The sequence below is a fragment of the Lethenteron reissneri genome, chromosome 61 (genome assembly GCF_015708825.2).
Source record: "Lethenteron reissneri isolate LAM-NWPU_2019-01 chromosome 61, ASM1570882v1, whole genome shotgun sequence".
NCBI classification, from domain to species: domain Eukaryota; kingdom Metazoa; phylum Chordata; class Hyperoartia; order Petromyzontiformes; family Petromyzontidae; genus Lethenteron; species Lethenteron reissneri.
The window spans coordinates 8,175,934-8,201,778 of record NC_083839.1 but is presented as its reverse complement, the minus strand read 5'-3'; the positions used below and the strand labels follow the sequence as shown (position 1 = coordinate 8,201,778).

The 25,845-nt window shown below is 50.1% G+C and overlaps 1 protein-coding gene across 1 annotated transcript in view; it reads left to right on the top strand.

The window, feature by feature from the left end:
* Window positions 1–25,845, top strand: part of LOC133358317 (DNA topoisomerase 2-beta-like) — a 49,226-nt gene that overhangs the window by 1,256 nt on the left and 22,125 nt on the right. Inside the window, exons 2-17 of the mRNA XM_061576576.1 lie at window positions 7,472–7,645; window positions 8,359–8,449; window positions 9,463–9,526; window positions 10,769–10,914; window positions 11,179–11,276; window positions 12,012–12,224; window positions 13,853–14,026; window positions 14,919–15,020; window positions 16,665–16,802; window positions 17,647–17,785; window positions 18,125–18,282; window positions 18,722–18,847; window positions 19,275–19,385; window positions 20,196–20,301; window positions 22,900–23,009; window positions 24,030–24,122. Coding sequence (XP_061432560.1) covers window positions 7,472–7,645; window positions 8,359–8,449; window positions 9,463–9,526; window positions 10,769–10,914; window positions 11,179–11,276; window positions 12,012–12,224; window positions 13,853–14,026; window positions 14,919–15,020; window positions 16,665–16,802; window positions 17,647–17,785; window positions 18,125–18,282; window positions 18,722–18,847; window positions 19,275–19,385; window positions 20,196–20,301; window positions 22,900–23,009; window positions 24,030–24,122 — 2,043 coding nt within the window. The remainder of the gene's footprint in view (window positions 1–7,471; window positions 7,646–8,358; window positions 8,450–9,462; window positions 9,527–10,768; window positions 10,915–11,178; window positions 11,277–12,011; window positions 12,225–13,852; window positions 14,027–14,918; window positions 15,021–16,664; window positions 16,803–17,646; window positions 17,786–18,124; window positions 18,283–18,721; window positions 18,848–19,274; window positions 19,386–20,195; window positions 20,302–22,899; window positions 23,010–24,029; window positions 24,123–25,845) is intronic.

The window sequence follows — 25,845 nt, the reverse complement described above, 5'->3', positions numbered from 1 at the left end:
TGAGTATGAATGTGTGTGCCATGGCTGCTGGTTGTTGTATATTGCAATGTGTTTAAGTGTATTGTTGATGTCTCGTCAAAGTGTCTTGTTGTGAGCTGATGTCTCTTGTGTGGCGGTACGAACCCGACCACCCGAGTTTGATTCCCGCTAACACCGGTGGCGATTATCTAAACCGGTCCTGGGCCTCCACTAGGTCGACTCAGCCTCAAATGAGTACCTGGTGAGGTGTGTAGACATCCCCACTTAGGGAGACAAAGGCGGCCGGGCGTGGTGCTGGCCACCCAGCCCATATGTGTACCGTACCGGCCTTCATAGGCGGCCCCAACTCGCTAACAGCGCTTGTCCCACACGTCTGTCGAGGCCTTTTGTTGTTGTTGTTGTGTAATTGTTCACGTGTAAGTGTGCGCGAGCGACCAATCGCATCCCTTCAGCCTTACCTCTTCACCTTGTTTCGTGATCGAATGATGAGGCAAACGATGAGCCGTGGTCAACCTGATTCGATAGCCAGCAGATGTCTGCGTACCTGCAGATGTCTGCGTACCTGGACATGAAACGAAAGCACCACTTTGTGAGTCTACTGCTGGAAGGCGGTGGCCCTCCGCATGCCACGCCGTGCGGCTTCGTGCGGCTAATTTTACCATAGTTCATAGGCCAACGCTGGACTGTGAATCATGAATGGGCCCTCTCGCCTTCCAAGCATACGGCTAAAAAACTATGGGCTGCAGTTGAAAAGCGTTGCCTTCGATTGCCTCGTTGATTAATTGCAGCACTGGGCTTCCAATGAGCAGGATAATTAAGTAGGATAATTAAACTCGACTTTTTGTTAAAATCAAAAGATAACGGAATAAGGTCAGTTGTTGGTTTTTCATTTTCCAAAACGAATTGTTGTTCTGGAGAAGGGTAATTGCCCGAAACGCCTGCTTGTACGTACATATCATTTTAAGGCCGCGGTGTTATGTATGTTGAACTTCTTTTGCACCGTACGTAAGCCAACCGTGGTAATTGGAGGTTTGTGACAAATGCGAGTTTTAATGTTACAGGACGTGGCCTGATTATACTCGTCTGATGGGATGGAATGTGGTCACACGGAGCTGATTTCACGGCCGCTTCTTGATTGTGACTGTGATTAGAGTGAGCCCACTGCACGTGGCTTATTTCCTTTAAAAGTTCTATTTCTCTATCCAGCGTGGATTTACTCAACATGAATAAAGGACGCACTCGTTCTCCGGTCATCTTTGCGAGCAAACATTGATGAGGAGTGAGTATCTAAATGGTTTGAAATCAGGGCGCCTGCTCCAGTTAGCAAATGGATAGCAAACCAGGCATCAGACATCAGTTGACTATGATTGAGTCATAAATATCCTTCAAGTGCCGCGTCGATAATGTGCAGTCTCTAGCTTTACTGATTGACCTCATCATTGGGGAATGACACGGTGCCTAAATCAATATAATTTAGGGTGTAATCTATAGAGGTATTATCAAAAACCTATTCAATTAATGGACGATTTAATTAGATTGATAGCTGATATTCAGCGTGCTTAATAGTCTGTATAAATGAGTGGCAAAATATACGCAAACGATTGCCTGATTAATCTTGTAACTGTCAATAGTTCGTCTGAACATTGGTGTCTCTATCAACATACTAAACAAGCTATGTTATAGAAAGTAGTGTAGTCATTATTGGCATTATTAACATTGCACCCACATAACAGATGTCAAATTATACAGGAATGTACGAAATAACAACTCGACACATTCGTCAATAACACCGTGGTCTAAAAAAATATATAATATGGGACGTTTCGGGCGATGTCCTTTCTTTAAAACACTTAAATCATTTTCTGAGGAAAAAATATGGTAATGTGTACTTCAATTAACACATCATTTAGTTAATTTTCAGTTCATCTCACTGCCGTGAAAACGCCTTCAGTAACACCGTGGCCTCGAATTGAAAATATAATCGGCGACGTTTCGGGCCATGGCCTTCTTCACTGCAGTCATCATTGTATTTGATGTCATAAACATTACGTAACTGATCACACTGTAACAACCCTCATTCAACTCGATCACTGACAGTGTCTGTCGAGTGCAACATCATCACCTATAACCATCAGCATCACGCCAGACATCATCATCAACCACAATCCTGTAACAATGATGTTGCCCTCATCAAATACACCATAGCTCACCATCATCACAGAATTCACACATCATTGACATCGTAATTCCTTAATAGAGGTTTTTGAGTTATATCGCGTAAATATAAATGTGTCGTTAAACCCGCCACCACACGACATAGCCAATTTGTAAAGTTTGTCACGTAAACAAAAAGTGCCAATTCGTTACAAGTACATCACACCGATGTGTTGGAGAGTAACACCCACAACATTTACAATTCGAGTACAAGGTTTCGCCAGTTATTACAACTAGCATCATCAGGCGACATCCAGATTGGTCACGAAAGCCTTCGTGTTAAATTGTAATTCCTGTCATAGTCAACAGTGTCGACGTCATCAAGTGTACATCACTACTCGTTGATGCGTGCGTAAAGGCACCGTTATCCTTGTAGGTGACGTCGTAAATCTATTATTGTTATCGCTATTGTATGCCATTGTCACAATGTTGTCATCCTCTGTGGTATAAATAAAGTGGCTGATAATGTTTTGTATCTTAATATAACTCTTCACTGGTGGTGTACCACGGGTAAGGCGGGAAGGGGAGGAGGGGGAGAAGGAATGATTGGGTCAAGATGTTGGGGATGAGAGCGGACGGAATGGAGGCAGAGAGGAGGAAGAAGCAGGCAGAAGTGAGCTTACCTTTGATTAATCATGGTTGGCTATGTACGGTGCGAAAACAGGTCCCTGCGGGGTGGGCTGGTAGGAACAAACAAATGAATGGCTATAATAAAATGAAATGGCGGGGGTACGATACGAAGGGAGAGTTTGAGGCCTAGTTCTAGGCTTTAGGCCTAGCTGTAGGCTTTATGCCGCTGTGAGTTAATTTTTAATTTAAATGTTTTAATTAAAAACTATCTCAGGGAATTATAAGGGAATGTTACACTTGTTTAGCCAGGAAAGCCTCACTGAGTCTAAAGGTTTTTGTAGGGTCCTGCCAAGTGTTTGCAGTAGGGGGCGATGTTGCTACACCTAATCGGACATCGGACGGACGGACGATATAATCTATTGTAGGCTGGTTCACTTCGTTCCTACCAGTATAAGTTCAACATACGTACGTACGTACATGGAGCAGGGTCTGTTTTCACAGGGGGCGGGGAGAGGTGGAGGGAATCGGAGTGTGGGTGGCCACACAAAGGTCACGTGATTTACCGGTGACTTGAGCTGTTTTATATTCGTCTGTGGCCGTGACCACTGACTGGTGTCGTCTTAATAATCGCTGTCCGTGTGCCAGTGGTTGGCAGACTTCAAACTGAAGGTTCTTGCCATGAGGGAGACGGCTTAATTCCTGTCGCAGCCTCGTTAGCAGTTCGCTGTCAGTGCACAGCCAAGTAGACACGAGCACTTTCTCTAACCCTAACTACACTATCCAACCAGACCTTTAGTCCTAACCCTTACTACACGAGCCAACCAGACACTATAACCCTTACACGAGCCAACAAGACCCTAGCCCTAACCCTAACTACACTATACTCTTTGGGTCTTTCAGTAACGTCGCGTAGAAAAAAAAAATCACTACGTTTCGATCGCAACACAAGCAATCGTCTTCAGGTGAAAAAATACAGCAGGTGGACTGCTGAGGCAGGAATAAATAAAGCGAGAGAGCTACTGCAGCCATCAGTTATAAAGGTTTGAGATGGGTACAACCCGAGGGTAAGTGGGCGGGGCTAGAGATGGAATTTGCAAGTAAATGTAAGATCGCAGAGCTCGGTATACCTCGGCCATTGTATTGCTAGAGATTAGCATGTCAATCTGTTAATGCAACCCCACGGCTACGGTGCTGAAGAAGCCATGGTATTGCTCGAGATTAGAGATTAGCATGTCAATGTGAGACGGTTCCCGCAGCAGCGGCTGTGTTAATTAGAGACATTCAGCCTATTAAACAACGTGCGCCACCGCCGCATCGAGGAAAAGGGAGCAACAGCTATGTTAGTGAGACATTTAGCCTGTTAATGTAAAGACATTTAACGCCTTTGGGTGTCATCTGGTCCAACACCAGTGGAGACTAGGCTCTAAGAAAAGCCGTCTCGGGTGTGGACCAATCAATTTCAAGGACAGTGCATATCATTATCAGAGTTATCTCTTTTTGCTTGCATTTTGACTGCTTGTGTTGTAGTTATTGCAAACCACAACACTTACAGATGTCAGTTTTGGTGCCAGATAAAAGGGTAAAAACCTATTACTACAAGGTAATGTAACTCAGAGAGTCGGAAATAACTGCTAACATAGGCAGGTAGGATGGAAGCATCACAGCCAGTTATGACATTACCTGGTTAATAACGTCCTTCCAATGATTGCTCAGTTTGTATCCATCTTCTCAGTTGAAATTGTGTCTGTGTTGAAATATCTGAATGGCTTTATGAACAAATCTTTGTTGATAGCCAGTGGGTTTGCATAGTACCTTCGTCTTGGAGAAATCAATTTCACGTGTGCCCACAGCGTTAAAACAATGATCAGCCACGGCAGAGGTGTTTTGGTCCTACCGTGTTTCAGATCTGCCTTGTGTTCACGAACACGGTCAGCCCGGCGGATTTGAAACACGGTAGGACCAACATCTCTGCCGTGGCTGATCATTATTTTAACGCTGTGGGCACACGTGAAATTGATTTCTCCAAGACGAATGTACTATGCAAACCCACCGGCTACCTTCAGAAATTTGTTTATGAAGCCATCCAGATATATAAACAAAGACACAACTTCAACCGAGAGGATGGGTACAAACTGAGCTATCATTGGACGGACGTTATTAACCAGGTAAAGTCTTAACTGACTGTGATGTTTCCATCCTACCTGCCTATGTCAGCTGTTATTTCCGACTCTCTGTGTCTCTCTCTCTATGCCTCTCTCTTAGATCTCTCATGCTCACCCTCTTTTTCGACAGTTACATGCTAATTTCTCACATTAACATCACTAGCCCCGGCTACTTTATGACCCTTGGGCTACACCCATTTCAAACCTTTTAAAACAGTCTGCCTCAGCAGCAGACCATGCTTTCCCACCTAATGACGGACGCTTGTGTTGCGCCCGAAACGTCGTGATGTATTTTTTATTTATTTTATAACTACGTGACTTTACCGAAAGAAACAAAGAGTGTAATTGGACTACTTTGTAGCCCTATTACTCGGCCTAGTCACAGCTTCCCCTTGTTGGCGCTTTGCCCACCAGGCTTTTCACTCTTAATTTTAGTTCTGCTTTTGACACCTACGCCTGAACACCATCTGATGTGAAGAGAATGAACGGTAAAGACTGATATCAAGACTAAGCCTTCATATACACCTGTGTGTGTTGGCCAAGTTTGGGACATTGTGGGTATCGTTCTCATTTTGGTGATGTCTCGTTTTCCTGTATTTTTGTAAAAACCTGAATTGCCGTTATCAATGTCAACATGATTTCCTGCTCAAATGGGCATTGAGGTTTGCACACATTTCCTGTTTACAGCCACGGGCCAGTGGTGGAGATTCTGCATTTCTTTGGCTGGGTGATTGATCCATAGGACAACAACTGTATAATTTTCCTCAAAGTGGTACTCGTATCAGTCTCGGAGGGAGGGATGGTGGTTTGAGTCACGACCCCCACCTCCCTCCCCTAACCAGGATTTGACCTCGCAACCTTCCGATTGCGAGCCGCTCACTCTACCACAGAGCCACCGGGCCTCCACATGTATCTAAAAAATAAATTGACAACAAAAGCTGAGCAGTCGCCACGATGAGATACGACAGCATTTCGTATTGCAGTTATTAATGGAAAGTATAGCACACAATTGTCCAAAAGCCAGGGGAAAATGTTGCATTCTTAGAGTTCGGAGAAAAACATCTGGACTCAAAAGTCACAGTGTAATGTGTATTATAGATTACAAAGTTTGAGTAGAAACACCTGGCCTGAGCACCATCAAACTAAACTGTATCTAAAATTATTCGAATTTGCTGGAGACAAACTAAGGCTCAAAGGGGCACATAAAGGCACCGTCGATGGAAAGATTCTAAGAGTAGCCGGGGAAAGGTGACCTCGAATGGTCCAGCGCAGCAGCGGCATCGGCTGCTTCATTTAACTCCGACCGTTGCGGCGTGGCCGCTGCGCTTGCGTGATGCCCGCCCGCAATGCCGCCTTTTGCCCCTTCACCAGTGAAGGAGGCTGTGACTGAAAGCCAGGCTGGAGACCTTTCTCCCCCTTGCTCCGTGACTGAATTGACTCTTGGCATGCAGTGTCTCCAGTTGTTTGCGTTTTTCGTTACGGTTTGCTGATCGCAAGCCCAGGCCCCAGAGGCCCAAACGTGCGAAGCGGGCGGCCAGCAAACAAGCGGCGCCATTGAAGGTTGTAACGAATGAGAGTCGATGAGAGTCGATGTGTTTTTTTAATTAAGCAAGGTTATTGTTGGAGCTTGGGAAACGAGATGATGGGGGGAATTCCAATCGGAGGTGGAGCTGTGCGAGGGAAGAATCGGAAAGAGAAGTGAGGTGACCAACAGTGTGGTTAGAGAGCAAATAAAGTGGGTGGTTGAGTGGGTGAGTGAGTGAGTAGGTGAGTGTGTTGTTGTGACCTGCAGTGTGGTGGTGGCTGAACAAAGTATAGATGAGACGAAAAAGTCAGTCTGGTAGACCCGAGTCCTCAACATTATTATCCTTACTGTTAATAATGATTATAAGTCTCGTGGGTGGGGGAATCGGTGAGCGCAGTTCGCAGAAAAGCAGTCGTGAGTGTAGCGATGTGACAACAACAAACAGTACAAAAACACGATAGCAGTGCAAAGTACAAGAAAAGTAAACAAATCACCCAAAACACATACAAAGACAGCTAAACCATCCCCATCCTTCCAGGCAAAGCCCACTGAGGTATTAAAAAAAATATTCGGAAGCGACCTGGCCACCACAAATGATAGCTCAACAAAGTGGCCGATCATTTGGACATTTAGCTCAGCAAAATAATCTAAACGCATGTTTCTAAATGTGGAGGGAAAAACCGGATGACTCGGAGAAAAAATCCACGTGACCACATTATACATTTTTATCATTTGACGGGGTTGCAAGGCTGCGGTTGCAGGTTAGACTCTAATTAAATGAAGAACTGACTGACTATGCAGCAGAACCGGCGAAGACGCACGGCGGTGTTGCTGCTGCTGATGTTGTTGTTGCTCACACAGTGAGTTGTTGTTGCGTGGTTGCTCCGTGCAGGGAGCGCGACTCGGAGCCACCTCTGCCCCCCCTCGTGGCTCTGAGGGGATGAGGGTGGGGGCCTCCAGCCACATTCCCCACTGCTTTAACAGAAAGCGCGGCGTCTTGCCTCCCCCTCCACCTCCGCAGACCGTGTTCGACACGCAACATGCAGAGGGCGGCAAGACGGCCCCGGCCGGCGCGGCGGGTGGCGACCCCTCCAAGCGGCTGTCGGTGGAGCGGATCTACCAGAAGAAGACGCAGCTGGAGCACATCTTGCTGCGGCCCGACACCTACATTGGCTCCGTAGAGCCCACCACTCAGGTGTGCGCCGGCGACCAAGCATCGGCGGCTTCATGCCCTGCGTTGATGCAAAACTAAAACCAAACCAGTTAATTTGTATTTTACCAGGTAAGGCCCACTGAGCCGCTGTAGAGTTGAGAAGTGACCTGGCTATCACAAATGAAGGCTCAACGAAGTGGGCTTGTCGTCACGTGGAATTGTATCGCAGCCAAATACTTTAAATGTGGAGGGAAAAACCGGAGAACCCGGAGGAAAATCCACACGACCACGGGGAAAACACGCAAATATCCAGGCGTCAGGGTCAGGATTAAACCCACGACTTCCCGTATACAATGCGAGTTTGTTAACATCTCGCCACCGCGACGTTTATTGTCCTGCCGTGCAGACACTTGGAGCACGCTCTTTATAGCGGTTTCTAACGTTGTGGATTCTACATTTGCAACGATCAAATTCTTACGGCTTTCTTATGTCGAACGGACTGCAGTTTAAGAACTTTTAATTCACCTTTATTTGTGCTGGAGTTGAACGAAGCACAAAAGCGGGACGGAAAAATGTGAAATACAACCGCACAGTTATGGCGAACCGACATTGCGATTACGTCACTGCGTTCAAATTGTCACTTGTGTCGTGAAGCGTGTAATGTCGCGCAAGGCTTAGCCGTGACTGGAGTTGTGCGTGTGTGCATGGCGAGGTTGTCGGTAAGCGGTTGGCCTTGTGGCTGTCTCCTCACACAGAACATGTGGATTTTCGACGAGGACATGGGACTCAATAACCGAGAGATCACCTTCGTCCCGGGCCTCTACAAGATCTTCGATGAGATTCTCGGTGTGTGTGTGTGTGCGCGTGCACCTTGCTTGGCACAGGCGCCATGGTGACGTCACCGTCACTTAGTGGCGAATGGCGGGTATTGGTATTCGTGTGTGGTGGGGAGTGGTGGTGTAGCGGTTAGCGTGTCGTGCCATGAACCTGGCGATCCAAGTTCGATTCCCACTCATGGCCAACACCAGTGATGATTATCTGACCAGTCCTGGGCCTCTCCTAGGTCCACTCAGCCTCAAGTGAGTACCTGGAGAGGTGTGTAAACATCGCCACCCACCCCCTCATGTGCCGTGCCGGCCTTCATAGGTGCTCTCTAACAGCACTTGCCCCAACAGTCTGTTAAGGCTATAGGGGGGATCTTTGTCTTTGTGTGTGTGATAGGCGTCATCATGTCTCTTACTCGCTTATTTGTCACTCGTTCGATAAATCGCTCGCTCACTCGCATACTCGACAACTCGCTCACTTGTGTACGCCTATCGCTCAAAAGTCGCTCACTCATTCATCGCTTGCTCGCTCACTTGCCACTCACTCTCATACCCACGCTCTCTCACTTGCTGCACATTTTCATGGTAATTTGCCCTAGGCGATTTTCTCTGCTGGGAATTTAATATTTAGCTCTGATTTAACATCTATTCATGTTTGTGCAATAATTTTGATTCCTCGTTTGATCGTGTTTTTGTGTAAATTAATTGGACATAACAAACGTATAACTCGCACCTTCTCTCGTCTCACTCGCCTCTATACACATTATTGGCCACACTCGAGGCATCCCCTCAGTCGCTCACTCGCTCGTTATCAGGCGATAAACTGTGTGGGTGCAGCAAATGAGCAAGAGTGGCCTCCTCCGTTCAAGCAGCTGTCAACCGGCGGTTTGGGGAGGATTCCTTAAGAATGTCGGCGAAAGTGGTCGTTTGAGAGAACTGTTTAAAACAAAAAGCGTTGTCTCTCGGTCCCGTGATGAAGAACGTCGCACGTGCAGAGGAGCGCGCGCGGTTTACTCCGATCCGTGTCAATTTCAGTGAACGCTGCCGACAACAAGCAGAGGGACAAGAACATGACGTGCATCAAGATCACAATCGAATCGTAAGATACCCTTCGATTTTCATGTTTTGCACTTCCTATACATGAGAGAAGTGCTCCCGGTTTTATAACACTCCAAAAAACAAATATCAGTCAGGCCCACATTGAAATGTCCGATGATCCCAAATATAAATGTGTTACCGTGACATCGGTGCCGCGGCCCTCTGGTTGTGCGTTTAAGTGTGTGCGCGTTGCACGTCTGCTGACCGGCTCAATTCACCAACAACAACAGCAACGGCCGCCATTCGCTACCAAAGTGGTGGTGACATCACCGTGACGCTTCTGCCAGACGAGGTGCACTTTTGATGTGCGCCACGTGAAGTGCGGAAGGCTCTGACTGCTGGCAGGAGGTCACGGGACAGACCCAGGGGTTGTGGGTTAACTGACTGACTGTACACAAAGACAAAACAACGATCCCTCATGTAGCCTTAACAGGCTGTTGGGGCAAGTGCTGTTAGCAAGCACCGAATGAAGGCACACAAGGGGGTGAGTGGTCAATACCACACCCAGACGCCTTTGTCTCCCCAGTGTTGATATTTACACACCGCACCAGTTACTACAGGTAGTCCTCTACTTGCGATTGAGATGCGTTACGACGACCCCATCGTAAGTCGAAAATATCGTAAGTCGAAGATGGCCTAGCCTACCCAGGAGTCTTAAAGAATGGTGATAATTTAGCAAAACAGAGAAATTTACAGTACCATACTGTATAAACTATATACTGTATGTATTTATTGATTACAATACTGTATTGCACAGTAAAATGTAAAAAAAACAAGGTAAATTCTTAGCCTACCTATATGAACTGTATTTTAACAGAGTTTTTTCAGGAAACAATCCTATACACACGCTAACACTGAAACAACTTAACTCCGTTGACCGCTGGTGAGAGTGAGGCATCACACAAGGCGGGAGATGCGTACATCCCGGCAGCGTCCCAACGTACAGTATCGTATCTTGTACGCTGCTGCGTTTGCCTGCCGCGCGAAATGTAAAATATTTTACAATTTTGTCGTATCGCCATCGTAAGATCGAAATATCGTAAGTTGGACCATCGTAACTCGGGGACTATCTGTATTTCGAGGCTGAGTCTACCTAGGTGAGACCCAAGTACCGATTCAGATATCCGTCACCTATGTTGGTCTTGAGCGTCAATCGAACGCGGGTAGCCGGGTTCGTAGCGCATTGCGCTAACAGCTGTGCCGCTCCCTTGTACACGTGCACGCACGCGCACGCACACGGCAGGGAGACCAACACGGTGAGCGTGTGGAACAATGGGAAGGGCATCCCCGTGGTGGAGCACAAGGTGGAGAAGATGTTCGTCCCAGCGCTGATCTTCGGCGAGCTTCTCACCTCCAGCAACTACAACGACGAAGAGAAGAAGGTCACAGGTAGGTGGGGAGGGGGGAGGTGCCTGCAGCGTGTCGCTCCCCGTGACACCGGGCTGTCGCGGGGGGTGGGGTGCCCTAGTAAATCAAGTTTCCAGTCGTAAAACGCCGTTATTTCCAACAAAACCAAATTCTGAGCCATTTTCAGACGGATAGCAAATTGCCGTCTTCAGTTAAGCCGCCGTCATCGTCATCTCTCTTTTTTTTATTGCCGTCGTCGCCCCGTGCGTTCTTCAATTGTGACCATCGTCGCCCTCTTCCCGTCAGGTGGGAGGAACGGCTATGGCGCGAAGCTCTGCAACATCTTCAGCAAGAAGTTCACGGTGGAGACGGCCTGCAAGGAGTCCAAGAAGCAGTTCAAGCAGGTGCCGGGAGCCTCCCCACCACCACCACCTCCGCCGCTGCTGCCGCTACCACCGCTGCCGCTACCACCGCCGCTGCCGCCACCGCTGCCGCTACCACCACCACTGCCGCCACCACCGCTGCCGCCACCACCGCTGCTGCTGCCGCCACCGCTGCTGCTCTTCACTCTCGTGCCACACACCCGCAGTGCCTCTGCTGCCTCTCAGTGCCAGTCTTGGTGTTGGTTGGGGGTCTGTGTTCTCGCGTTGGCTAGCGCACGCACTTCGCATGAGAAGTGAATTGCCTGTGCAGCTGTTTCTCTTTTGGCATGGCCTGGCGTGGGTCCATTTGTACTTGCGTGTTAATATTCAAGTGAGGCGTAAATATTTGTGCATTTTAGTTTTTGCTGTCACTGGTAGGGTCTAAAGTGCGGCTCTTTAATCCACCACGTGTGGCTCTTTAATCCACCACGTGAGGCTCTTTAATCCACCGCACGCAGCTCTATCGAAGGGGCATAACGTAGAACGCGCTGTCACAGCACAGAATAATGATCGTCTCCCGTGCTGTGCCCAAAACTGTCAATAAATATACACCCTTGGCTCTTGATCTGTTCCAGGTTAGCCACCCCTGGTCTAAGGTATTGATGTTGATGATGAGAGACGTGTCAGGCTGTCGTTGTCTAGAGACCCCGTTGGAGAAGGGTCTTTCTCTCGTTGCCTAATGACTCCTCTGTCGGTTGGCGCGATTCCTTCACTCAGACGTGGACCGAGAACATGGGCAAGTCGAGCGACTCCAAGATCCGCTATTTCGACGGCAGCGACTTCACGTGCGTGACCTTCCAGCCCGACCTTGACAAGTTCGGCATGAGCAGCCTGGACAAGGACATCGTGGCGCTGATGACGCGCCGTGCCTACGACATCGCCGGCTCGTGCAAGGGCGTCAAGGTGTTCCTCAATGGCAAGAAGCTGCCCGTGAGTTTACACGACAACGGGGAGCTGGGGGGGGGGGGGGGGGGGCGGCTTCGGGGGCTTGGGGTGGGGTGGGGGGGTTTTGGGGGGCGCTCCTAAACCACACCGATGATTGACGGACCTGGATCCACATCGTTGATCCCTTGTTCTCCAAGCAATTGATAAGTCTGCTCTGTCTGTCAGTGTGTCATTGTCTATAGAGCCCATCAGAGACTTGTCTGACTCGTATTATCTACAGGCATCATCAGAGACCGGTCTGTCTATCTGCCCATGTCTCGAAACTCCATCAGAGAACTGTGGCAGTATTTGGGGGAAACGCCAACGAATCGGTCCTCAAGTAAAACAGTTACGGGAATTCGTTATTTTTGTTGAACAAGAGTTTGTTTAAATTCCATTTCTGCTCATCATTAGCCCGTCATTCTGAGTGTTTATACTGTAAAGCAGCGTAAAAGATTGACATTCGATTTAGAAATTTTCGATTTTTTTGCCAAACTAAATCCACTTTTGTTGTCGGCCAAGTTTCACATGAACCCAAGGGGTGGATACATTTCCTTTTCAGACCAAATTGACCCCTAGCCAATCCGGCCGCCTTGTTTCTGCCAATTTAGCATTTCCCCTCCTGGCAAATCGGCCGAAAGGTGATTTCCACCTCCCCGTTAGTGATGCCGTCTTCTCGTTACACCGCACAAGTGCCGTCCATCGATTTGAGCGCCAACGTATGTCTTTCTCTTGCAGCGTACAACAGCTTGTGTCGCTGGCAGCTGAGGGTGTGCGCGCGTCCCTGCGATGGGTTGTGAGCACTTATCTCTATCTTCGTGTGAGCACTGCTGGGCTCTGAGCACTTGGGCAAGGGTCACTCGTTGTGTGTGAACACTCGCTCTGTGTGTGTTGATCCTGGGCCTCCCCTACGTCGCCTCATCCACGAGTACCCGGCACGGTGTGTAGTAAACCTCGTCACGAGGGAGACAAAGGCATCAGGGCCGGCATAGTGCTGGTCACCAACCCCGTCGAGTGCCGTGCCGGCCTTCGTAGACGCCACTCGCTAACAGCATTTGCCCCAACAGTCTGTTACAGGCTATAAGGGGGATCTTTGTGTTGTGAGCAGTGTTGGGTATCTCACTTGTGCTGGAGAGAAGCGTTTTAGGTCTTTGGAGTAAAACTCACCCTCTTAATTTTTACGCAGTGTGAGTGAAATGCAACATCGCATTTAAGTTATGAGTCATTTCAAATATATATTTTAAATAAAACATCGCTGTGTGTGTGAAATGTAAACGTTGCACACCATGCATTTTTTTTTACGTGTTTAACGGCCAGCGCTGTGAATGTAGGCACGTCTGAGTGTGACTTCACTCGGCTAATCACAGCTGGGTGTGTGAAGCACCTGTGGTTTGCACTCTTTATCAGCTGTGAGCACGTTCAGTTGGGTGTAAATTCACGTTGTTGTTCGGTGTTGAGGGTGGTGGTGGAAGGGGCGTGGCGGCGGTGCGGTGGTTCGCGCACCGAGCCACGAACCCGGCGAGCCGAGTTCGAGTCTCGCTCGCGGCACCGACACGAGTGGCGGATTATCGGTCCTGGGCCTTCTCCCCATGTCGACTCGGCAATAAATGACCACCTTTGGTGCGAGCGTGCAGGTGACCGGCTTCCGCAGCTACGTGGACCTGTACCTGAAGGACAAGGTGGACGAGACGGGCAACATGCTCAAGGTGGTGCACGAGGTGGTGGGCGAGCGCTGGGAGGTTTGTCTTACCGCTAGCGACAAGGGCTTCCAGCAAGTCAGCTTCGTCAACAGCATCGCCACCACCAAGGTACAGCGAAGCTACGCGCGGTGACTCCGCAACCACCGCCACCACTGGCACCATCACCGTTACCATCACCGCCACCATCACCGCCACTGCAGATGCGAATGACCGTCGTCAGTATTACCACAAGCGTCACCTCTACCCCTGTGACCACAACTGTGACCGCTCCCTTCGTGAACGTGGCCTCTACCAGCAGTATTGCCACTGGCCAGCTTGACGACCGCTATTGCCACCTCCTTTGTGAACGGTACCATCCATATTACCATCGTCGCCATCATTGGTACCTCCTTCATGAACACTACTGTCACCGCCAGTGCTACGTATCACCACCGTGACAACTCTATCGATACATCATGTGAAAGCCTCCGTGTTAAACAAACTCTTTCACAAACACCACCAACATTACTAGTGCCATTACCTCCTGCATCATTCACTCTACCATCATCACCACCAGCATTAGCACAACCACCAATAGAATTAGCACCTGCAAACTTGCCCAAGTGTGCCGTGGCCTACTTGCACCTGTACCTAACTTTTGACTGGCGCCTCTTGCTCTCGTATTATATTTGCACAGTTTTTTTTCGATTCATGTGTTTCGTATCCGACCGTTAATTCCTCGTTTATTGGTTGTGCAATATCCCTTCAGTACCCTCTGCAATGTCGATGTTTTTGTTGTTGTTGCTGCTGCTGTTGTTGCTGTGCTCACGCAGCACTGCGGATCTTCCGTTGTAAATATCTGGGCAACTTGGGGCTCGGTCTGACATCATTCGCATAATGGCTAAATTGGACCATCCGTGTAACAAAGCAGATTAATTTAAACTTATCGCCCGTACTATGTTGTCTCCTCCTCCTCCCCCCCACCCCTGCTGCTGCCGTTCCCCCCCCCTCCCCACATCAGGGCGGCCGCCACGTCGACTACGTGGCCGACCAGGTTGTCGCCAAACTCATCGAGGTCGTCAAGAAAAAGAACAAGGCCGGGGTGCTTGTGAAGCCCTTCCAGGTGAGCACGCCGCTCCCACCTCGCTTCCACCCTGCTCCCACCCCGCTCCCACGCCGCTCCCACCCTGCTCCCACCCCGCTTCCACCCCACTCCCACCCCACTCCCACGCCGCTCCCACGCCGCTCCCACCCCACTCCCACTCTGCTCCCACCCTGCTCCCACCCCGCTCCCACGCCGCTCCCACGCCGCTCCCACCCCACTCCCACGCCGCTCCCACGCCGCTCCCACCCCGCTCCCACCCGGCTCCCACCCTGCTTCCACGCCGCTCCCACCCCGCTCCCACGCCGCTCCCACCCCGCTCCCACCCGGCTCCCACCCTGCTTCCACCCCGCTCCCACCCGGCTCCCACCCTGCTTCCACCCTGCTCCCACCCTGCTTCCACCCCGCTCCTACGCCGCCCCCACGCCGCTCCCACGCCGCTTCCACTCCGCTCCCACCCCGTTCCCACCCCGCTCCCACCCCGTTCCCACCCCGCCCCTACCCCGCTCCCACCCCGCTCCCACTCCGCTCCCACTCCGCTCCCACCCTGCTCCCACGCCGCTCCCACCCGGCTCTCACCCTGCTTCCACCCCACTTCCATCCCGCTCCCACCTCCCACCTGCACACGAGGGTTCACCTACTCTTCTTGTTTTTTGTTTGCCGCGGTGGCGAGATGTTAACTACCTCTCCTGGTATGGAGGAGGTTGTGGGTCTGTTCCCCACCCTGACGCCTGCTGTACATTTGGAGTTTGCGTGTCTCTCTCTCTCCCCCTAGTTGCATGTATTTTTCTCCGGGTCCTCCGGTTTTTCCCTCCACATTTAGTTAGTATTTGACTGCTGTAAATTTCCATGTGATAAGCCACTTCGTTGAGCTGTCATTGGTGATAGCCAGGTCGCTTCTGAAAAAAAGCTTCATAGCTCAGTCGGCCTTACCTGGTAAAATAAAAAATAGTTTAATAGTTTAGTTTATACTCTTAAGTTCTTTCGGTAAAGTCACGTAGGTAGAAATAAAAGAAAATAAATCACGACGTTTCGATCGTATTTACTTCAGCAGTTTTTATTTGCTGTCGTTGTCCCACCTGATGACGATTGCTTTTCTTTTATTTCTACCTACGTGACTTTACCGAAAGAACCAAAGAGTGGATTCCTGCAGTCACGAAAGCTTCAAATCAAGATAGTTTAGTTTAGTTTGTTCTGGATGATGGCAAAGAAAATGGCACGCCGCTGAATGTGGAGCGGCAGTGGCTACCTCCCATGTGTGTGCGTGAGCCAGCGCATGCCTCTGTGTTTGACTGTGTATAACGTGTGTGTGTGATTGTTTGTACGTGTGCCTGTTCGCGTGCGTTTTCCCGTGTGTATATATGCCTGTGTGTGTGTGCCTTTGTGCATTTGAGTGTCTCTGTGCACCTGCGTGCATGTATGCCCTTTTGACTGTTCGTGTGCACCTATGCTCGTGTGCCTCTGCCTTTGCGACTGCATGTGTCTATGCCTAGGTGCCTGTGTCTATGTGTGAATGGCGTAAAAGATTGACATTCGATTTAGATATTTTATATTTTTTTGCCAAACTATATCCACTTTTGTTGTTAGCCGAGTATATGTGAATGGCTGTGTGTGGCTTTGTTCCTGCGTGTGCATCTCCGTGTGCCTGCGTGCCTCTGTGTGCAGGTTAAGAACCACATCTGGCTTTTTGTGAACTGCCTGGTGGAGAACCCGACCTTCGACTCCCAGACCAAGGAGAACATGACGCTGCAGCACAAGCGTTTTGGCTCGACGTGCCAACTCTCGGAGAAGTTCACCAAGGCGGTGAGCCCGGCTCGCTCGCTCACTCGCACGCGTGCGCCCGTTTGTGCTTGTGTGTGTGTGTGCTACCCCATGGGAGCGGTAGTGCAGCGGTTAGCGCTGCCCTACGAACTCGGCAGCCCGAGTTTGATTCCCGCTCACAGCCAACACCAGTGACGATTATCTCAAATGAGTACCTGGTGCGGTGTGTAAACATTGCCACTAGGGAGACAAAGGCGGTCTGGGCATGGTGTTGGCCACTCACCCCTTGGTGTGCTGTACCGGCCTCTATAGGTGCTCGCTAACAGCACTTGCCCCAAAAGTCTGTTCAAACTATATGGGGGGTCTTTGTCTTTCTTGTGCTGCCCCTGTGGGGGGTGATGGTGTAATGGTTAGCACGCTGTGCTCCGGATGAGTACCTGGTGCGATGTGTAAACATCGCTACTTGGGGCGGTCGGGCATGTTGCTGACCACCCCACCTCCTCGTGTGCTCTGCTAGCCGTCGTAATGTGCTACTCGCTAACAGCACTTTCTCCAATCGTCTGTTAAGTCTGTAAGTCTGTCTGTTAAGTCTGTAAAGCCTACGTGTTAAATTGAAGGGGGATCTTTGTCTGTTCCACCTCTGCCCTCACCAAGTGGTCGCCAAAGGGGACACATTAGTTGGCTGTCGCATCACTTTCTCTCTGCTACTGCTCTTACTCAGAGCTAGAAATCATTGTTATCTGGAGGTAGGCCGACTTCTAAATAGGTCTCAGAACAACAGTGGCAGATGGATAGACGGGTTGTCTGATAGGGGTCCGTAGACAATGAGGGCATCCTCTTCTATTTGCTCACCGCTGCCGCCGTTCTCGCGTCGTCTTCCACGCAGGCCACCAACTGCGGCATAGTGGAGAGCATCCTGAACTGGGTGAAGTTCAAGGCTCAGACTCAGCTGAACAAGAAGTGCTCCTCGGTGAAGCACTCCAAGCTGCGGGGCATCCCCAAACTGGATGACGCCAACGATGCCGGCGAGTGTACACCCCCTCACCGCTTACCCCCCCAAACCTCTTTGTGTCAGCCGAGAGTGGTTTCTGAGCCGGTCCCGGGGCACCCACGGTGGTGAGATGTTCACTACCTCGCCTGGTATACGGGAGGTCGTGGGTTCAAACCCGACCCTGACGCCTGCTGTATATTTGGAGTTTGCACGTTCTCCCCGTGAATGTCCATACGTGTAAGTGTGTGTGAAAATGTCTGTGCATGCTTGCGTGAATATGTGCGCGCGTGTGTGAATGTCTGTACGTGAGTGCAAATGTCCATACGTGCGTGTGTGTGTAAACGTACGCGCGTCTGCGGTCGTCGTTGTGCAGGAGGGCGCAACTCCCAGAGCTGCACGCTCATCCTGACGGAGGGCGACTCGGCCAAGACTCTGGCCGTGTCGGGGCTGAGTGTGGTTGGGCGCGACCGCTACGGAGTCTTCCCCCTGCGCGGCAAGATGCTCAACGTCCGCGAAGCGTCGCACAAACAGGTTCTGCTTGATCGCTCGTTCCCATGGAACTCTCGCTCCAGAGACTGGTCCACTCCGTTGTAAACACTCTCAGTTCTCTCGTCTCTCTCTGTCTCTCCTCCTGTGATTTACCTTCTACGCTGGGAATCTCTTGTGTTTGTTCCCACGAGACCTTTGCCCGTGACCTCGTTCATTCATTCGTCACGCGTCGTCAGCGAAGGACCGTTGCGTCAAAACATTTGACCTCTCGCGACGACATTTTCTTAAATTTCTCTTGCTGCCATACACCGGCGTCTCGAATGATTTGTTTTGATCCACGTATCACAGGGGTGGGGCGCTTTTGAGAGTCGCGGTCCTCATTTCGAACGTTGACCGCCAACCAACGTGCGCACAATTTTCTTTGAGACGGGGAGACGTGTCCACCAAGTGACGGCAGTATCTCTCGTTTTTTTTTTCTCAGATCATGGAGAACCAGGAGATCAACAGCATCATCAAGATCATGGGCCTGCAGTACAAGAAGAGCTACGAGGACGCCGAGTCCCTGCGCTCGCTCCGCTACGGCAAGCTCATGATCATGACCGATCAGGTGAGCTGCCACCAGGGGTCGGGCGCTCGCCGGTTACACTCGGCGGACACTCGGCCCAACGTCGAAACGCTAGAGAGGTTCAAAGTTGAAACTGAAGAGTTGAAGAGTTTGAACTCTTTACCCGGCCGGGTGTCTCATCGGCAGAGTGAGTGGCTCGCGTTCGAAAGGTCACGAGTTCAATTCCTGGCTTGAGGGAGGTTGACTTAGCCCATCTTCGTCCCTGGGGTCGATAGAATAGGTATCACTTTGTGGGGAAGTCGACAGCGGTTAGCCTGTGGTTAGACTCGCCTCCGTCACAGGAACGTGGAATTTCCCCCCCCTTCACCCGCTGACTGGGGTGTGAACAGAAGATGCTCCGTGTGAGCAGGAAGTCGCTCTTGGCTCGTTAGCGCAGAGGCAGACGGCCTTTTTTTTTTTCGCCATCTAGGACCAGGACGGCTCCCACATCAAGGGGCTCCTCATCAACTTCATCCATCACAACTGGCCCTCGCTGCTCAAGCATCACTTCCTGGAGGAGTTCATCACGCCGCTGGTCAAGGTAGGTGGGTGCGCGACGTTTGTGTCACGTTAAAACAAGTTGGGAAGTGATCGCGTGGACGCGTGGGTTATTGTTGTCCTTGTAATATTTGCGCGCGTTCGGGGCACTCGCTTCAATGCCTTGGCAGCTCAAAGCGCCTTCAGTCACATTTTATAGAAACGTAAATCAACATTTATAACAGGCAGCTTATAAAAAGCCAGATGTGGTTCTTCACCTGCAAACAGAGGCACACAGGCACACGTAGATGCACACGCAGGAACAGTCACACACAGTCGTTCGCACATACACACATGCAAAGGCACATAGGCATAGACACACGAAGTTGGCGCGGGACTGAGTAAAAGGACTATTAACCCTTTTTCTTCCGTTTCCATACATCATGATGTAGAGTACATCATGGGAATAAAATTGGAAGACAAACTGAAATAAAATAACTTAATTGGCACCGAGGCTTCCACAAGGCCATGCGGGAAGGCGTTTGGGGCACAGTTTGGTGCCAGCTATCGTAGAGTGCAGTTGTGTCTTTACAGTTCTCTGCGGTGAGTACAGTGTCTTTGAAAAACTGCGCTACTACACCTCTCTAAATAAATTTAACGCCGAACCGCTCGCGCGTTCCAACATTCATCGGTGAACGGGTACACCCACACCCTGCAACTTGCAGACATCTCGGAATGGGCGAGGGTTAAACAACAACAATAATAATCATCAGACCTTTGTGAATTGACCGAGCCACCCGGCCCCACTCGTTCGCTCGGTCTCCCACCGCCACCTCTCCTTCCCCACCGCCCCCCCCCCCCCCCTGAAACGCAGGTGTCCAAAAACAAGCAGGAGCTGCCCTTCTACAGCCTGCCCGAGTTTGAGGAGTGGAAGAAGGGCTCGGAGCTCAACAAGACCTGGAGAGTGAAGTACTACAAAGGTCTGAAGGCCTCGCTGCCACCCCGCTAGACTCGTTCTCACGCTGTGTACATTATTAGGCATTATATACAGTCGGACTCTCGATTATCCGCGTGTGCGGTTTATCCCATTTGTGGATTATCCGCGTACCTGAGATTTTTATGTAAATTAATAACTCGTGGATTTTCCACTAAGCACCAAATTTAGAATCTTAAAGTTCTACTTTGTTATTCTTGTAAATGTTTATTACAAGTCACGTGCTTAAACCGAACAAATTTGTTTCTACGGTTAAACCGAAATCCGCGTGATCGCCTCTACGAAACAATAGTTGCATATGTTTACAACAGTGTGCGGAGTTTGATTGATGTTTATTGGCGTGGCTCTGTCCACTTGGTGGACCAAGTCTTCTATGCAGGAGCAGGAAAGTGTTATCACTGAGCACGCGCATCGATCGATCATGAGGATTCATTCTAAATTGAAAGAGTAACAATCAAAATCATTAGTTGTGCTTCGGTTTGAGTTTAATTTACGAAACTGTGTGGTGGCAGAGACACTTAAACATAATTTCTACCTATATTCGTGGTTTCTCTTGGAGATCAGGCGGAAAATAATTTTGGATTATCCTTGATTTTGAATTATCCGCGGCCGTCCTCCCCGTGATTAGCGCGAATAATGGAGAGTTTTACTGTGTATAATGTCTTCTTGGTTCTTTCGGTAAAGTCACGTAGAAGGGAAGTAATAAAATAATAAAAATAAAACATAATAAAACAATTCTCACGACGTTTCGGCCACAACGCAAGCAGCCGTCCTCAGGTGAAAACCAGGTCCGTCGAGGCGACAGAGTCTGAATGAAACAGCACACGAGCTTGGAGCATTTATATAAGCTGGGCGCATTGACAAAGGAATTTGCATATCAAAAGGAATTTAGCATATTTATGGGAAATGCAGGAATGTGATTAGTACTGCATATGCATGTGCATTATGCAGGATTAACAGCATCAAAGGGAGCTGCAGTTACTGCTGCTGCAGCAGTTGCTGCTGCTGCAGTTTCTGCTGCTGCTGCAGTTGCTGCTGCTGCTGCAGTTGCTGCTGCTGCTGCACTTGCTGCTGCTGCTGCACTTGCTGCTGCTGCACTTGCTGCTGCTGCTGCACTTGCTGCTGCTGCTGCACTTGCTGCTGCTGCTGCACTTGCTGCTGCTGCTGCAGTTGCTGCCTTATCCATTTTAATATAACACTATGTATTATTCTATTAAAATGGATAAGGCAGCAACTGCAGCAGCAGCAGCAAGTGCAGCAGCAGCAGCAAGTGCAGCAGCAGCAGCAAGTGCAGCAGCAGCAGCAAGTGCAGCAGCAGCAAGTGCAGCAGCAGCAGCAAGTGCAGCAGCAACTGCAGCAGCAGCAGAAACTGCAGCAGCAGCAACTGCTGCAGCAGCAGTAACTGCAGCTCCCTTTGATGCTGTTAATCCTGCATAATGCACATGCATATGCAGTACTAATCACATTCCTGCATTTCCCATAAATATGCTAAATTCCTTTTGATATGCAAATTCCTTTGTCAATGCGCCCAGCTTATATATATGCTCCAAGCTCGTGTGCTGTTTCATTCAGACTCTGTCGCCTCAACGGACCTGGTTTTCCCCTGAGGACGGCTGCTTGCGTTGTGGCCGAAACGTCGTGAGAATTGTTTTATTATGTTTTATTTTTATTATTTTATTACTTCCCTTCTACGTGACTTTACCGAAAGAACCAAGAAGATGAATCCCTGCAGTCACGAAAGCTTTAAATCGAAATGTGTATAATGTTTTAAACGTGACACACCACGCGTGGAAATGTGCAGAAAGAGTCAGGGGTGTGACAATGCATGGGGAAATAGAGAACGAAACGAATGGGGAAGGAAAAGGAGGCCGGGAAGGAATTCCCCAAGACGGACAAAGAGGAGAAGGGCACGGCTCAAGATGAGCAGCAGGGAGAGTGAAGGAGCAGCGTGTGGGTGCAGGAAGGCGAGTAGGAGGGGAAGGTGGAATGACCGAGCCAAGATATCTGGGATGGATGATGATGAGAGGGGAGGAATGAGAGGGAGAAGAGAGAAGGACGGAGCGAGTAGACGTGAGTTGCGGCGTGTTGCTTCGACGGGGCGGTGGGGAGAGGGGAGGGATTGAGAGTTGGGGGGTCCCCACACAGACAGAAGTTGTGTGATTTACAGGCGGCTTGAGCTGACTATAAGAGATGTACTTAAGATGCTTGTTTACCCAGGAAGAACTCTCAAACAACTTTCAGGAGGGTCCTGCCAAACATTCACAGGAGAGGGTAACGAATCTGAGTGTTTCACAATTAAGCATTTTGTGATTTTTTTGTTCGGATTTTGGCCAAATTGGACTGTGATGCTGGCACACAATGGCGTATTCTTTGTGGAGAAAAAAACACCAGATCTATCATGTCAGCAGCGAAGTAGACGGCGCTTCATATCTCACTGATAATGCACCCGCAGTATTAACCAGGTCGGACTTCCAGGTTCGAACCGTGAGCCTCTGCAGCAAGCGGTGAATGCGCGGTTCTGGCTCTCAGTATCATTGTGGCAACGGCCATTATAAACCACCATTGTGCCCCCCCCCCCCGCCAGGTCTGGGCACGAGCACGGCGAAGGAGGCGAAGGAATATTTTGCGGAGATGGAGCGGCACCGCATCCCCTTCCGCTACATCGGCACCGAGGATGACAACGCCATCACTCTGGTGCGACCCTCACTCGGCTGCTCGCTCGCTCACTCGCTAGCTCGGACGCTTGCTCATTCACTCACCTGCTCGCCCACTTATTAGCTTCCTTATCCACTTGCTTGCTCACTTTTTTATGTGCCTATCTACTCGATCACTCACCCACTGATTTGTTCACTTACTCACACGAACGCTCACACACTCGCTTGCTCCCTCGTTAACTCATTCACTCACTCGCCCGCACACTCTCTCCTACTCATTAGCTCCTAATTTTGCTCACTCGCTCTCCCCTCGCTCGCTTGCTCGCTCGCTTACTAGTTGGTAAGAGCGATCCTTGAAGTACAATTCAAATTTATAATACCAGAAAACAGTGATGGTGGGCAGCTCTTGTATCGTTGATAACTCAACACGTATATCATGTTTCGGGAAAAATGGCCATACATTTACGTGCTATGAAAAAGGGGTATTACCCAAAACGTTGCCTCTTTCATACATTTTCTTTTTTTAAGTATTGTTGATGAATGTGTAAAGTTTTTTGTAATAATTTACTTGTGCACCACCATGCAGCAGGCACCCTCACCCTCACCAGTTAATTTCTTGAACTCTTAGAGATAGCTGTCCACTTTATAACTCTGGGATTTGGCAGAAGGAAGGAAGCAATGGCGAGGTGTGGAGGCGTCAAAAATTAAAATGATTATCAAAAATAATCTGTCCAGGAGAGGCACACGGAGTCCCAGGACTCAGTGCGACATTAGGTGTTTTATCTGAAGATGTTTTTGGGCGATTGTGTTTATGCGCGTGGGGAGGAAACCGGAGCACCCGGAGAAAACTCCACGCATGCTCATGAGGGGAGTGCGGGATGGGGGCGGCGGGGGGCAGCAGGCCACCCTGGTACGCATGGACATAGATGGATGGGGACTGGTCGACGCTCTTGGCTGTGGTGACCTCTTGAACTTAACCGCCGGAATGGCACTCCGCCGTGATTCGCTGTCTTGGCTCTTTTTGTTCCCCACTTGCCCCCCCCCCCCCCCACCACCGTAGGCGTTCAGCAAGAAGAAAGTCGACGACCGTAAAGAGTGGCTCACCAACTGGATGGAGGATCGCAGGCAGAGGCGGTTGCACGGGCTGCCCGAGGTGGGGACGGGCGAATGTTCGTGTCAATTTTCTCAGGTTGATCTTGTTGAACAGCCAGGGCTGAGAACTCGAGATACCGGGATGAGAGTGATGACCTGGGTCAACAACAGAATTACAAAAGAATAAGAAGCGGATTATTAAATGGAGTACAGCGACGAAGCCAGGCAGAATCAGCACAAGAGCGAGCTGTGTTGCTTTGGACAACAACATTTTTTTTGAAAATGTTTCACAGACCCAAATAGTTGTCAAATCACAGTTAAATATTTAATTCCATGCAGTGCAAAGTCAGCTCAGGCAGATTATTTTTCGACTGGTCACAGAATTTTTACAAAATTAAGTTACTGAAACATTAAACGGATACAAGGTGACGATTTGGCTTTCTCTGGTCTGGCACTGGTGAGACTAGGCCCTAAAGAAGGCTTTGGTGTAGGCCAATCAGTTTCAAAGACAATTCATATGTAGTGACTAACTCGGAGATGATGAAACCTGGAGGCACTTATTTAGTAACGAGCACCATCGGGGTTAACGCATTTAATATTTAGTCCGTCTATTGTCGGCGACGCTACTTAGTTAGAACAGTTGGTGGGCTGTCTGACTGGCGGCGCCCCGAGATGGTAAAGATGGAGACGACGACGAGAAGGACGCTGAAGACGACGAGAAGGACGGTGACGACGACGAGAAGGACGGTGAAGACGACGAGAAGGACGCTGAAGACGACGAGAAGGACGCTGAAGACGACGAGAAGGACGGTGACGACGACGAGAAGGACGGTGAAGACGACGAGAAGGACGGTGACGACGACGAGAAGGACGGTGAAGACGACGAGAAGGACGGTGAAGATGACGAGAAGGACGGTGACGACGACGAGAAGGACGGTGACGACGACGAGAAGGACGGTGACGACGACGAGAAGGACGCTGACGACGACGAGAAGGACGGTGACGACGACGAGAAGGACGGTGACGACGACGAGAAGGACGGTGAAGATGACGAGAAGGACGGTGACGACGACGAGAAGGACGGTGAAGATGACGAGAAGGACGGTGACGACGACGAGAAGGACGGTGACGACCACGAGAAGGACGGTGACGACGACGAGAAGGACGGTGACGACGACGAGAAGGACGGTGACGACCACGAGAAGGACGGTGACGACGACGAGAAGGACGGTGACGACGACGAGAAGGACGGTGAAGATGACGAGAAGGACGGTGAAGACGACGAGAAGGACGGTGACGACGACGAGAAGGACGGTGAAGATGACGAGAAGGACGGTGACGACGACGAGAAGGACGGTGACGACCACGAGAAGGACGGTGACGACGACGAGAAGGACGGTGACGACGACGAGAAGGACGGTGACGACGACGAGAAGGACGGTGAAGATGACGAGAAGGACGGTGACGACGACGAGAAGGACGGTGACGACGACGAGAAGGACGGTGAAGATGACGAGAAGGACGGTGACGACGACGAGAAGGACGGTGACGACCACGAGAAGGACGGTGACGACGACGAGAAGGACGGTGAAGATGACGAGAAGGACGGTGACGACGACGAGAAGGACGGTGACGACGACGAGAAGGACGGTGAAGATGACGAGAAGGACGGTGACGACGACGAGAAGGACGCTGACGATGGACTTGAGCAGCACGACGGGGATCCCACTCCAACAACAGCCCCGAGGTCCCCACAGGGGCCCCTCTTACGCTGTCAACGTGGC